Source organism: Gossypium raimondii, chromosome 1 (genome assembly GCF_025698545.1).
Source record: "Gossypium raimondii isolate GPD5lz chromosome 1, ASM2569854v1, whole genome shotgun sequence".
Lineage (NCBI taxonomy): Eukaryota > Viridiplantae > Streptophyta > Magnoliopsida > Malvales > Malvaceae > Gossypium > Gossypium raimondii.
The window spans coordinates 28,688,180-28,701,292 of record NC_068565.1 but is presented as its reverse complement, the minus strand read 5'-3'; the positions used below and the strand labels follow the sequence as shown (position 1 = coordinate 28,701,292).

Here is a 13,113-nt window from a genome sequence, read left to right as displayed (position 1 = left end):
TTGTCTTTCAATTTTATAAAAAAATCATTTGTCTTTCATTTAATTCTTTTGCTTCTTTTTAGCCATTGAATTTGCATTGAATTTGCATTGTTTATCAAATTACCTCAAAATGGATGGAATGTATCACGTTAACAATTAATTAAAATTTTAAAACTAATTTTTTATAATTTTTACTCTTAAAATAAATTTTAATTTTTTAAATAATTTTGTATTTTAGAATTTTAAATCTAAAAAATTAATTAATTGGTGGCATGGTATTCATGTGTATTATAAGTTAGCAAGGTTAATAAATGTTAGCTTTTGTATCCGTTCTATGGTGATTTAACAAATAAAAAATTTTTAAAGATTAAAAAAGACAAATAATTAAATGGAAGGTTAAGATGATTGTTTTTTTGTAAGATTAGAGCAACAAAAGAATAATGAAAATATTCCCCTTTTAGGTGCCGCATCATGGTGCATGGACCATGGACCACAGCATTTCAACCGCACTGCTAATGTCTAACAACCAACATGCTTCATTACGCCTGGCCCAATCTAGAGAAAGGGAAAGATAACATATGAAATAGCAATCCATGTTCCATATTCCGTATGATGCGTGATGCATTTCAACCACTATAACACAATGCTTAGAATCGTTTCGTTTAGGTGAAGAAATGTTCTTATACCTTGTATAAAATTTTGTACTACAGCTTTTCAACCTAATGGTCAAGCTCCAATCTCTTGTACTGATAAAGGGGTGATACCGGGCCTTGATGGGATGGATTGGTCACCTCCTCGTCGGCTTAGAACCGATGAAATTCCCGCCACTGTCAATAATTCAGGCTGGCTGCCCGAAATGCCATTGAAGCGGGTGAGAATATATGTATGAATACTTGTTTAAGTTATCAGAGATTGAAAATTGATCATTGTAATTAAAAGTAGAGTATTAAGCAGGATTTGATGGGGTTGAGATCCACGGTGCAAATGGTTACTTACTTGATCAGTTCATGAAAGACCAAGTGAATGACAGGACAGATAAGTACGGTGGAAGCTTGGAGAATAGGTGCCGGTTTCCGCTCGAAATAGTCGAAGCGGTGGTGAATGAAATAGGAGCTGATAAGGTGGGAATGAGACTATCATCTTACGCCAGTTACATGGAAGCTAGTGAATCAAACCCTGAAGCACTAGGCGTTTACATGGCGAATGCAGTTAACAAGTTTGGCATTCTCTATCTTCACGTTATTGAGCCACCGATGATTAAAATAAACGACAAGTATGAAACTCCTCATAGTCTTCTGCCAATGAGGAGCGCCTTCAAGGGGACTTTCATTGCTGCCGGAGGGTCCAACGGAGACGATGGTAACAAGGCTATGGCTGATAATTACTCGGATTTGGTTGCATTTGGGTGGTTGTTCTTAGCTAATCCAGATTTACCAAGGCGATTTCAGCTCAATGCTCCTCTTAACAAGTACAATCGAGACACTTTCTACATTCCGGATCCCGTCCTTGGGTACACCGATTATCCATTCCTTGAAGATATTAATTCCTCTTAATTAAAACATTATGTGCATGTAATGGGAAGAATGTATCCAAGTAAAAGCCGAATGGCTTACATCAAGGACCCTTGACGATAGTAATTGTTATTGAAATTGTTTAATCAAGATATTATTAATTATTTAAGTGATTAAAATGCCATTCATGGTAGGGGCTTCTTAACCTAGTTTATAAAAGATAAATAATAGAAAAAGATATAGACTAGAAGACCAAAGTATGATAGCTACTTTCCTGATCAACAATGATTGGAGTTACGTATTAAGTTAGTTTCATGCTTTCTTTAATATGTTACATCTTGCATCAAAGTTAGCTTCTTTTGTTGTTCACATAATAAATGTATGCTTTCTCCGATTCAGTTGAGTTGTGTTAGTTTTGGATGATATCTTCACATGCATCAATGATTAAAAGATTAAGGTAATTAATTATGAAATATTATTACTTTTTAAGATTTAGTAATCATGTTTTTATTTTTTATTTTATGATTCCATTGAATTTTAAAAATTAATTAAACCCTAAAAATTCATTGATACAAAATAGTTTTCTTATTAATTGATATTGTTTTTGAGAGAATTGAATAAACAATCCGATTTTAAGTGGTATCGAAAATGTGATTTTGAAACTTCATTTCCATAAACCAAGTCCGTAAAAGTAAAATGGGAATATTTACTGATTTTATATGAAATTATATTAAAGATCGAATAAGTAATTTAACCGAGAATTTTTTATTAAAATTCAGGATTAAATTATAAAAGTTTAATTTTATTGAGTTTTAATTAAAAAACTTGGGACCTAGATAGCAATTATCCAAAGAAAAATATGGTTATTTAACCAAGTTTAAATAGGAGGTAGTGGATTGTGGTAATTATAATTAAAGAATAAAAATAAGATTAATTAATGTTATAATAAAGATTAGTTAAATTAATCTATTCCTAATCAAGTTATAAATAGCTAAGATAGTAGAAAGAAAGATGACGTGTCTTCCCTGGAACACCTCAGTTTGGCGGGTTCTACGTTTTGGCACGTAGCCTAAAAGTAATCTGTATGATGCAGTTCTATCTGTCAATCGTTTCTTGTGGCGTATAGATTTGGGCACATAGTCGAAGTCAAACTATGAAGTAAGGATTGATCTAATAAAGTGGAGTCGTAAGGGAGAAGAGTCGGGTAAGAGAAATTTGCAAGTGAGATTAACACCAAGGGCGATGTGCGCCAAGTTTATTTAAGTTAATATGCTGATCATGTTGTAAGTATTCAAGATAGGATACAAGGTGATTTAGTTAGAAGTCAATTGGATTGAGTAATGGAGTAACTAAAACATTGGACCTTCACTTATGTTCTTCTTAGAGGTTGTAGGCCTTTATGGGGACAATTCTGAAAGAAAGTGACACATGTCAAGTTCTAAAAAGGATTTAGGCTATATAAAATTGTATTCAGGAGGAGAATGGGGATGTAACGCCCCAAAATTTTAGTGGTCATGGTTGTTAGATTCTATTGTTAGTAAATATTTGTTTTAGTGATTAGGGGCTCTAATTATGTGTTAGGGTCTTGGATTCAAATCTCAATTCAATCGTTTTTTTCCTAGGTCTATCTGATTTTAAAATAAAATAATTTTTGTTGTCAAATTAATTTTAGAGTTAATTTTAAATGAGTTAATTTTAAAATATATATATAATAATAAAATCAAGTAGTTAAATTAAAATGTTTTATCTTTTGGGTTTGTTTTGAAATAAATAAAACAATGTATTTAATTTATGTTGTGCTTATCCATTCATTTTTTTTTAAAATTAATTCCATCTTATTTTTGTTTTATTTATTTTGTAAAAAAAACCCAAAACCCACGTTCCCACTTCTGATATTTCCCTAACCTACGCCGCAAACTTCAATTCCAAAATTTTGTTTTTCTTATTTTCATCTTTTCGTCTGTTCTTTCGATTTTGTTTTGGGAATTTTCTTTAAATGTTGGGCTGCTGTTATTTTTTTAAGCAATAGTTGTGATTCTTTGACTGCAAATCCAAAGGTGAGTATTTAAGTTCAGTATGTTATGAGTGTTTTTTTTTTAGATGTGTTGGACGTTGGGTTGTTAAATCGGATTAGTGATATTGTATTAATTTTAATGCATTTTTAGGAGTAGTACAAGAGGCAATGGGCGACCCTCCAACGATTTAAAATTTGCGTAGTGGTTGTTTGTTCATTAGTAAATGTGTGGTGTTATGAAGGGTTGTTTTAGTTTGACTAGGGTTGATTATTAGTTATATTTTCGCAAATCGTTATTGAAATTGGTTGTATTAATTATCAATATAGGTTTTGGGATTACACGTGTTGAATCAGCATCAGAAAATAACCAAGTGTGTAACGAGAAACCTTGAAAACAGCAAACGGCGAAAGCCGATATTTGGCACTGTCAACGCCACACGGTCGTGTGGTAGGCCGTGTGCAACACACGGCCATGTGACAGACCGTGTGCGACACATGGCTATGTGACAGACCGTGTGCTGAATCGTGTTGACACACGGTCTGGGTTATTTTGGGCCGTGTGGACCACACGGGCGTGTGGGCCCAAAGTACAGAATTTCTCCCTAGGGCTGGACACGTTGTCTCAATTGACTGTGGGTCTTCCGTAGGGTCAGTATGAGACTAAATATATTATAAGAAATGAAATTTGGACATCTGTTGGTAAAAATTTTGCTGTCCGTAAGAATAATGAATACGTATAATAAGTATGTGGTTCGTATCTGTTATGTTGTGCATGTAAAGCTATGTCACATATAATTTCTGCTCTGAATATGTATGATATTTTCTTTACTCTATATTTGCATCTGGGTTGGGTTGTAAATAACATGTGAAGGAAGTGATTCTATGAAAGGCGTTAAATCACCTATTGATCCAGCAGCTCAGTTGGAACTATTCTGTAAAGTGTCTTGTGGACACTAAGTGGTGTGTAGGGATGGATGGGTGTTTTATACTCATATGGTGTGTTGGGATGGACAAAGTTGGTGTGTAGCGGTTGAGGGTAGGCTTATGTGTTGTATTTCCTCTGCTCTACTTTGCTATAAATCTGTTTCTGATAGATCTGTTTAATATGTATTTAACTGTGTTAAGTTTATCGTTATACACTGAGTTTCAAAACTCACTCTCGGTTTAACTAATATTTTCAAGTAATCCTCAGACTTAGGCGGATCGGTGTGATGGGAGCTCGGTTACATTAGTAATTCGTTTCTTTAACTATTTTAAATTGTTTAAGTGTTTTGGAAAATTTGGACTGTTTGGACATTTTGGGACTGTCTCGGTTTTTGAATTTTATTCTGGATTTTTGCATGATATTGATAAAACGATTTACCGAAAATGATTATTTTCCTGCAATCAATTGTTTTCAAGGAAACAAACTTGGTTTTCCAAAATATAACAATCTAATAATTTTCGTTGGAAAGTATTCGATTTATTTAGAAAATGTAAACAAACAAAGTTTTTAATTAAATAATTATGTTAAACATGATTTCTAATAAAACGGGCTTTTAAGAACAAAAGTTCACGATGTTTTCAAATAAATGAAAGTGAGATTTACAATTGTTTTACGTAGCATCTCCAGATCTAGCCATAACATCTAGAACAAGTTTAGGGTGTTACAGGGGAAGCTATCTTCTCCATTTTTTAAAAAGTATTACTATCTGATTCTTAAGGAATTGCAAGCATTTCTTCCTTCCTTAAGCTGCAAGTTGTGATTCTGGGTTGTTATGAGGAGGTGTTTCATGTCTGGGTAAGTTTTATGACTCTGCATGTTATGTTATGAAGGACTAAGTTTGTAAGAGTGCATGAATAGTAAGATGAAGAAGTAAAGCTTTGCATGAGGTTATCTGGGTTTGAGATAATGGTAAAGGTTATACGAATGAGTTTTAATGGTGGTCGTTGTAGTTTCATGTTGAATGTTGAATCTAGAGTTCAAGTTGATATTTGTGGGTGTCAGGTGAGTCTCTAAATTGGCTCTTGCGTGGTATTGTTCATACATTGATGTGTGTGGAACAAATCGAAAGGTGATGTCGAGATCATAAAGGGTATAACAGGTAAGGTAAATGATTCGTAAAATATATCTATGATTGAGTGAATATTGTTAAGAATAATAAGTAAATCTAGTACAGAGTCTGATGGGTTCAAGCATGTGATGAATGATGCATGAGTAATGAAAGGTGAAGCATGGTTGTATCTAAATGTTGAAATGCATGTTATGAGATGTGTGTTATATTGGTTGCTTATTGTGGATTAAGAAGATTGAGCTTAGTATGTTTCCATGTATGAAGTGTCTGGGAATAAATATGCTTGAAACTGAGCTCCAACATTTGTTGCAGATTCGAAAATACATGTGACACAAATTTAGCTTGAACTGGTAATTTGTTGTCGTTTTAAACCTTTAGTCTGAATTGGTAACCTTGCATGTATATTAAGTCATGAAAATGGTGTCTTCTGTAAAGGAACTAAAGGGAAATGATTACCAATAGGGTTCTTTATGTGTCTCAGAACAATGATGGCAATCCTCATGATACGAGTCACAAAGGCCTTAGATGCTTACATGAAAGAAAGAGAAAATCAAGATTCACTTTCTTGTTTTCAAGAAAATCAAGAAACCGAATCTTGGCCCAATTTTGCTGTTTGGAGCGATTTCAAGAATCAAGAAAATCAAGATTTCAAATCTTGGAAATCTTGGTCCATGAAACCGAATCTTGCAGCCAAAGCACATTGGATCTCCGTTACGAGCATCAACGAGCCAATTTCGGTAAGAGATGGACTACAAGCCCAAGTTCTTAAAGGCAAGGCCCAATAAGAGGATTCCAAGCCCAACCAAGAAGTCAAACCATACTTAGTTGAAAATCAGGCCAAATTGTTAAAGTGGCCCAGTTTGTAAAAATTTTAATTGTTTAATTTAATTTTAGACTTTAGGAGTATTATATGTAAAAAATCGGCCCAAGCAACCCATTAGAATGCCTTGGCCGAATTTTCCTCTTAAATTTGTTAATTAGGTTTTTTTAAAGTTTTCCTAATGAGATTAGGAAATAGTTATAAGGTCTATTTATAGGCATGGCCGGCCACCCTTGATACATACATTGACATTACAATACATTAAAATTTCAGATTTTTGCTGAGTAAAAATTCTCTTAGAGTTTTCTCTAAGAATTCTCTCTTGAGTTTCTTTAGAAATAGTTTTAACAATCTTTTTGATTGTGGGAGCCATCTTCAGCCTTCTTCTTCCCATTGTTCTTCATTAGAGGGGAGATTAGAGTCTTTTGAAGGGAGTTGTGAAATCTTTCTCGATTTTAAGGCTTCTTAGGACTTTATCTTTATTTTCTTGCTGTTCAATCTCTTTTAAATTTTTGCTTGTGTCGATTTTTATTAGCTAATTTGTTTGTTGTTCTTGTTGAGTTTCAGCCTTTCTAAAACTCCAAGATCTGATTCGGCACTTCCTTGGACATAAAGAAACGTTTTTGATTTCACAAAAACTCCTCTTTTCTTGCCGTCCAATCCCTAGAATTAGTTTCAATTGATTTCGTAATCTGTTTTAATTTATTTGTTGTTTTGTGTTCTTTGATAGATTCGGCTGATTGGAAGTTAATCTTGGGGCTTAATTCCGCATTCTTGGTTTCCAAGATTGGATATCTATAAGTATTTTTTATTCTTAGCTGTTCTTTATTGATTTTGGGATTTTTAGTTTTCAGATCTAATTGATTCTAATTAAGTTTTGTTGTTTCGTTTCAGATCCAAACATTTAGAGTTTTCGTAGGAATTTCCCGTGACTTGACAACTCGATCTTCGTCCGCGGGCAACCCTCTATCATTTGGTATCAGATTTTGGGCGTTTTGGGTGTTCTTGGTTGATTTCTAAACTAATCTCTATTTTTTAAACTATAAACAGCAATTTTACCCAAAAAAATTTTGAAAAAAATTCATTTGAGTGGGTAAACGTTGTCCGATTGATTTGAAATTTGACATGCATATTTTTGGCACTGTGATTGAATATTAAAAAATATTTCTCGCAAAAATTCAGTCAAAAAATTCAAAAAAATTGAAAAAGACGAAATCCAATAAAAATTAAATAAAATATTCAGAAGGTTGAGTTTGGTGCCCAAACTTTCCATATCGAAAATTCAATATTTAAGGACATTCTAGATTTAATTTTGTGAGTTTTGGAGATCAGGACCACCTCGAACGAAGTTGTCAAGTTACTCTGCATTTTATCGGGTTTTTCGATTTCAGCAATTTTTATTGATTCTTAGCTGTAGGTTTTCATTTGTTTGCCTTTATTCTTCCTTTACACTATCTAACACCTTCTTTTTTCTTGTGTTAGTAGGATTTTAAGGTGTGCACAATTCTTCCTCGGTGCAACACAAATTAATTGGTGTCTCGTCAGTTTTTGGCATCTTAGTGCAAATTAGGACTCTTTGGTAGTTTCGGTTCATACACTTTCTAATTGGTTGATGTAGACTCTACTAAAGAACTTACAAGATTGAATTCTACCTCATTGAGAATTTGATTTTTCTTTTTGAGTGGCTAACGGTGAGGTTTGCTAATTTTTCTTTTGAGTGTTGAGTATTTGTTTTACAGGTATTTCAAAAAAAAAAGAGAAAAAAAATAAGACGGCAGTCTGCCACACCCTTAACATCCAAGTGGGAGACGATTGTGATAACCAAAGGACCAATATTTTTCATTCTAGGTGTTTTATAAAAGGTAACTTATGTTCACTTATTATTGATAGTAGGAGTTGTTCGAATGTAGTTAGCAGCTATTTGGTGGATTCCTTAAAGTTACCTTGTATCGAGCACACCTTCAGTGGCTTAATGAATGGTCAGAAGTTAAAGTTACAAAATAGTCATTGATCACTTTTAAGCTTGAGAATTACGAGGATGAGGTATGGTGTGATGTGGTCCCAATGCATGCGGCACACTTGCTCCTTGGACGGCCTTGGCAATTTGATCGTGATGTTACACACCAAGGCAAGCTTAATAGATACTCTCTTGTGTTTAGAGGCCGAAAATTCACTCTTGCTCCTTTAAATCTCAGTGATGTATATAAAGATCAATTAAAAATGATGAATTTTTGTGAGGGGTGAGGGAGAAAGGACAAATAAAAAAGACAGAGAGAAAAGAAGCTAGTAGTGAAAAAAGTCAAAATTTAAATGGCCCAAAGGTGAGTGAATCCGCAAGTGGTAAAAATAGAGTGAAAATTTTAATTGCAACAAAAAAAGATGTGGGGAGTGACCTATTCAATGAACAGCCTTGTATCCTTGTGAGGTTTAGGCAAAATTATTTATCTCTATCTAACATTAATGAAAATTTGCCTAGTGTGTTTCAATGTTTTTCGCAGGATTATGAGGACGTTTTTAGTGAGGCCCGTAAAGGTTTACCACCTTTGCGTGGGATAGAACACTTCCATTGGCCACATATGAAAGATAACTTCCAACTTCAATACATTTCCGATGAAAGACGCTTTCATACAATCAACATAGGCAAAGATGAAATCACACAACATGAGCCCGAAGGTAAGCGAGGTAGGGAAATTTTATCAACCGAGTCCCGTGCAGATTTGAAAATTATTGATAAAACTTTTGGTGACTTAATTCTTAAAAGATCCCCTCATTTTGATCCTATTAATTGTTATTCTTCGATTGTGGTTGATAAAGTCATTACGAAAGGAAGCGTGAGTTATTATTCTCTTGATTTGCCTTGTGTAAAATCCGCGAATTTGTGCAAATTTGTTTTGGTGAATAAGGTAACGAAATTTGCCAAATTTGTTTTCAATTTATATTCGTGCCTTAAACAGTTTAGGTGGTTGTACATGAAGTTTGAGTTCCATTTGACAAAGGTTAACTCAACAACAGAGCTTCGACTACACTATGCTCCCAATGAGCGAAGGTTTGTATTAAATGGAAAAGGTAAAATCGACCCTTCTTCTTCTGCTTATAAAGGTAAAATGCTTGAAACTTTTGAAACACTTTTGTACTCCTCATATAGTGACAAAGATCATGTTAATGATTTAATTTTTGTAAAACACTTAGATCGAAACGTGCTTGACTGTCCTATTTTATTTAGTGACGATCTATCTGTTTTGATGGTTGATAAAAAGATTCTTGTTTTTTATAACGCATGTGTGAGTGAATCTATAGACCGTCGATTACTGCACGGTATGATTGTGTAACTCTGTGAACCGTGTGAACCTTTTCAAATACCTACTTGTGATGATTACGTTTACCATTTGATTTATTACTCGCGATTTATTCATGGTTTGTGGAAACAATTTGAGATGATTGAATGCCTTAAAAGATGTCCATCTTTGTTTCGAATATTTGACGAGGCATTGGCGAGTAAATTAGCTTGTTTGCATGGTAATCTGAATCTGTCCATTCGCATGCGTTATACTTGTTTTGTTATGCTTATATTTGGACTACAAGTTCTACTTTCAATGTGGTTGACTTATCTCCATTTGATTTTTCAAATTCGAGGACGAATCTTTTTGAGGAAGGGGGAATGATACGAGTCACAAAGGCCTTAGATGCTTACACGAAAGAAAGAGAAAATCAAGATTCACTTTTTTTTCAAGAAAATCAAGAAACCGAATCTTGGTCCAATTTTGCTGTTTTGAGCGATTTCAAGAATCAAGAAAATCAAGATTTCAAATCTTGGAAATCTTGGTCCAAGAAACCGAATCTTGCAGCCAAAGCGCATTGGATCTCCGTTACGAGCATCAACGAGCCAATTTCGGTAGGAAATGGTCTACAAGCCCAAGTTCTTGAAGGCAAGGCCCAATAAGAGGATTCCAAGCCCAACCGAGAAGTCAAACCATACTTAGTTGAAAATCAGGCCAAATTGTTAAAGTGACCCAATTTATAAAAATTTTAATTGTTTAATTTAATTTTAGACTTTAGGAGTATTATATGTAAAAATTCGGCCCAAGCAACCCATTAGAATGCCTTGGCCGAATTTCCCTCTTAAATTTGTTAATTAGGTTTTTTTTAAGTTTTCCTAATGAGATTAGGAAATAGTTATAAGGTCTATTTATAGGCATGGCCGGCCACCCTTGATACATACATTGACATTACAATACATTAAAATTTCAGATTTTTGCTGAGTAAAAATTCTCTTAGAGTTTTCTCCAAGAATTCTCTCTTGAGTTTCTTTAGAAGTAGTTTTAACAATCTTTTTGATTGTGGGAGCCATCTTCAGCCTTCTTCTTGCCATTGTTCTTCATTGGAGGGGAGATTAGAGCCGTTTGAAGGGAGTTGTGAAATCTTTCTCGATTTCAAAGCTTCTTAGGACTTTATCTTTATTTTCTTGCTGTTCAATCTCTTTTAAATTTCTGCTTGTGTCGATTTTTATTAGCTAATTTGTTTGCTGTTCTTGTTGCGTTTCAGCCTTTCTAAAACTCCAAGATCTGATTTGGCAGTTCCTTGGACATAAAGAAACGTTTTTGATTTCACAAAAACCCCTCTTTTCTTGCCGTCCAATCCCTAGAATTAGTTTCAATTGATTTCGTAATCTGTTTTAATTTATTTTCTGTTTTGTATTCTTTGATAGATTCGGCTGATTGGAAGTTAATCTTGGGGCTTAATTCCGTGTTCTTGGTTTCCAAGATTGGATATCTATAAGTGTTTTTGATTCTTAGCTGTTCTTTATTGATTTGGGGATTTTTAGTTTCCAGATCTAATTGATTCTAATTAAGTTTTGCTGTTTCGTTTCAGATCCAAACGTTTAGAGTTTTCGTAGGAATTTCCCGTGACTTGATAACTCGATCTTCGTCCGCGCACAACCCTCTATCACCTCACATAACGTGAGTTTAGACAAATTCATATCGTAAGCATGTCAGGAAAGAAAAGCCTTTGTGGCGAACTTTGAAAGGAAAGCTTTTGTAAAAATTTTAAAATTTTGAAAGGAAAACAAATCCCAGTTAAACGCAAAATATTTAACATCGTCGTTGATTGTTTTTATTCAAGGAATGAGTAAATCTCTCTCTCTTTTCCAAAGGGATAAATTTACCAAAATTTGAAATTTGTAGGGATTTAGTGGTATTTATCCCAAATGAAAATGTATGTAGAGCATATATAAAGAGATTTCAAAGAAAATATGAAGCAACCCCCAGAAATAAATAAATAATGATTGGATTGCTGAAGATGCAGTTAGAAATTAGCTACGGAATACGGAACTGATCCTTTATTATAAATTCTGCAGTTCTATATTTGAGTTCAAAGAAATGCATGCATAGCAACTTGCAATGCAATAGTGCTACGCTTTCCTATTTTGCTTTGATCAAACAAAACAAAAGAACAAAAAAAAAAGGATAATTCCCCCCTGAAACAGCATCAATCAACAATATAACAAAGAATTGATGAAGGGAAAAAGGCAGGCAAGAAATTTGTAAGATCACTCAGGGCATAAGGGTCTTTCCAAGCTATCCTTATGGCTAGGGATTCTGAAGTGTCTAAGCCTTCCTTCTTGCTTTTTCATGTACCCTTGGCATAAAAATGCCATGGAGAACTTATCTTCGACCACCCTATTCACATCATGCACAAACACATCAGTCTCTCCTTTCTCTTTATTCCTTGCCATCATACCCGCGGTGTATATGGCGGTCATCCTCCCCGGAGCGTCCTCATAGTATCCAGTCGGTGCATCTACCATTATCAAGTCCCATTTCATCTCATAAACTTCACTTGGCAAACCTTTCAATGCAAGTTGGCACATTGAGTATTTAGGGTCAGCAATTGCTGTGCATTCAGGTCCTCTGCTTACGTCCATGAGATTCTCAGCTTGGTTTACCTTGCTATCATACGTCACATGGTAGGACTCCAACATGGGAAACCGACGTCGGATTTGCTCAATCCAAGCCTCATCTTCTTCAAGGAAAACTGTTCTCCCACCGTAGTTGAGGGAACTCCACATAAGGCTGTCATGGCCTAGGCCAAATACTAGGAAATTGCATGGTGACTTCTTCTCTAGAATTTTGGCAGTGACAGAGATTTCTTTCAGTGTTTGCTGCGGAGTGATACTCGAAGTTGCGTAGTGAATGAGAGCTTGGGCTAGAGAGCGTGGAATCTTATCACAAGATGGCGAGCAATTTGCTCCACTTTTGCTTTCTTTAACACCATTAGAAGTTTTAGCTGCGGCAAATGTTTGTAAATCCGATGTATCATATTGGGAAGATGATATACTTGATCTTAACACAAAAAGGAGGAGAAAAGCAAAGAAAACTCCTAAAAGGAGGACCTTAAAATTGAGGGCTTGACTGCCTTTAGTCCTCATGTTGGTCTGCAAGAAATGGTTTTTTTCCTTGATGCAGAGTATTGGTTATTATATTTGTGAGAGGTTTTGAGCTGCAAATACATAAAAATGGGTGAAACATACTATGATATGATATGGTTTCCATTATGCTTGGAAACAAAGGGAAGAAACGTCAGATACTTGATGAAGACAAAACATCTGCAAGGATTGTGGGTGAAGCAAGCAAGCAATATTGCGGTTGACACATCTACTAGTTTGGTGGATTCATTTTTTGTGTGGGAACTGCAGTTTAAAAAAATAATAATAAAAAGATTTCATGGATTTGACCC

The 13,113-nt window shown here is 34.5% G+C and overlaps 1 protein-coding gene and 1 pseudogene across 1 annotated transcript; one reads left to right on the top strand and one right to left on the bottom strand.

The window, feature by feature from the left end:
* LOC105785532 (putative 12-oxophytodienoate reductase 11) overlaps window positions 1-1,669 on the top strand; it is a 34,348-nt pseudogene extending 32,679 nt beyond the window's left edge.
* A 10,025-nt stretch (window positions 1,670-11,694) lies between these two features.
* Window positions 11,695-12,895, bottom strand: LOC105785529 (glucuronoxylan 4-O-methyltransferase 1). The gene has a single exon (XM_012611625.2). It carries the CDS (start codon window positions 12,803-12,805, stop codon window positions 11,927-11,929), a length of 879 nt encoding a protein of 292 aa, XP_012467079.1. The 5' UTR covers window positions 12,806-12,895; the 3' UTR covers window positions 11,695-11,926.
* Between the last annotated feature and the right edge of the window lie 218 nt (window positions 12,896-13,113).

What these genes read in the sequence shown, in the direction of transcription:
- LOC105785529 (XM_012611625.2), bottom strand. Translation starts at nt 12,805, where the DNA reads ATGAGGACTAAAGGCAGTCAAGCCCTCAATTTTAAGGTCCTCCTTTTA.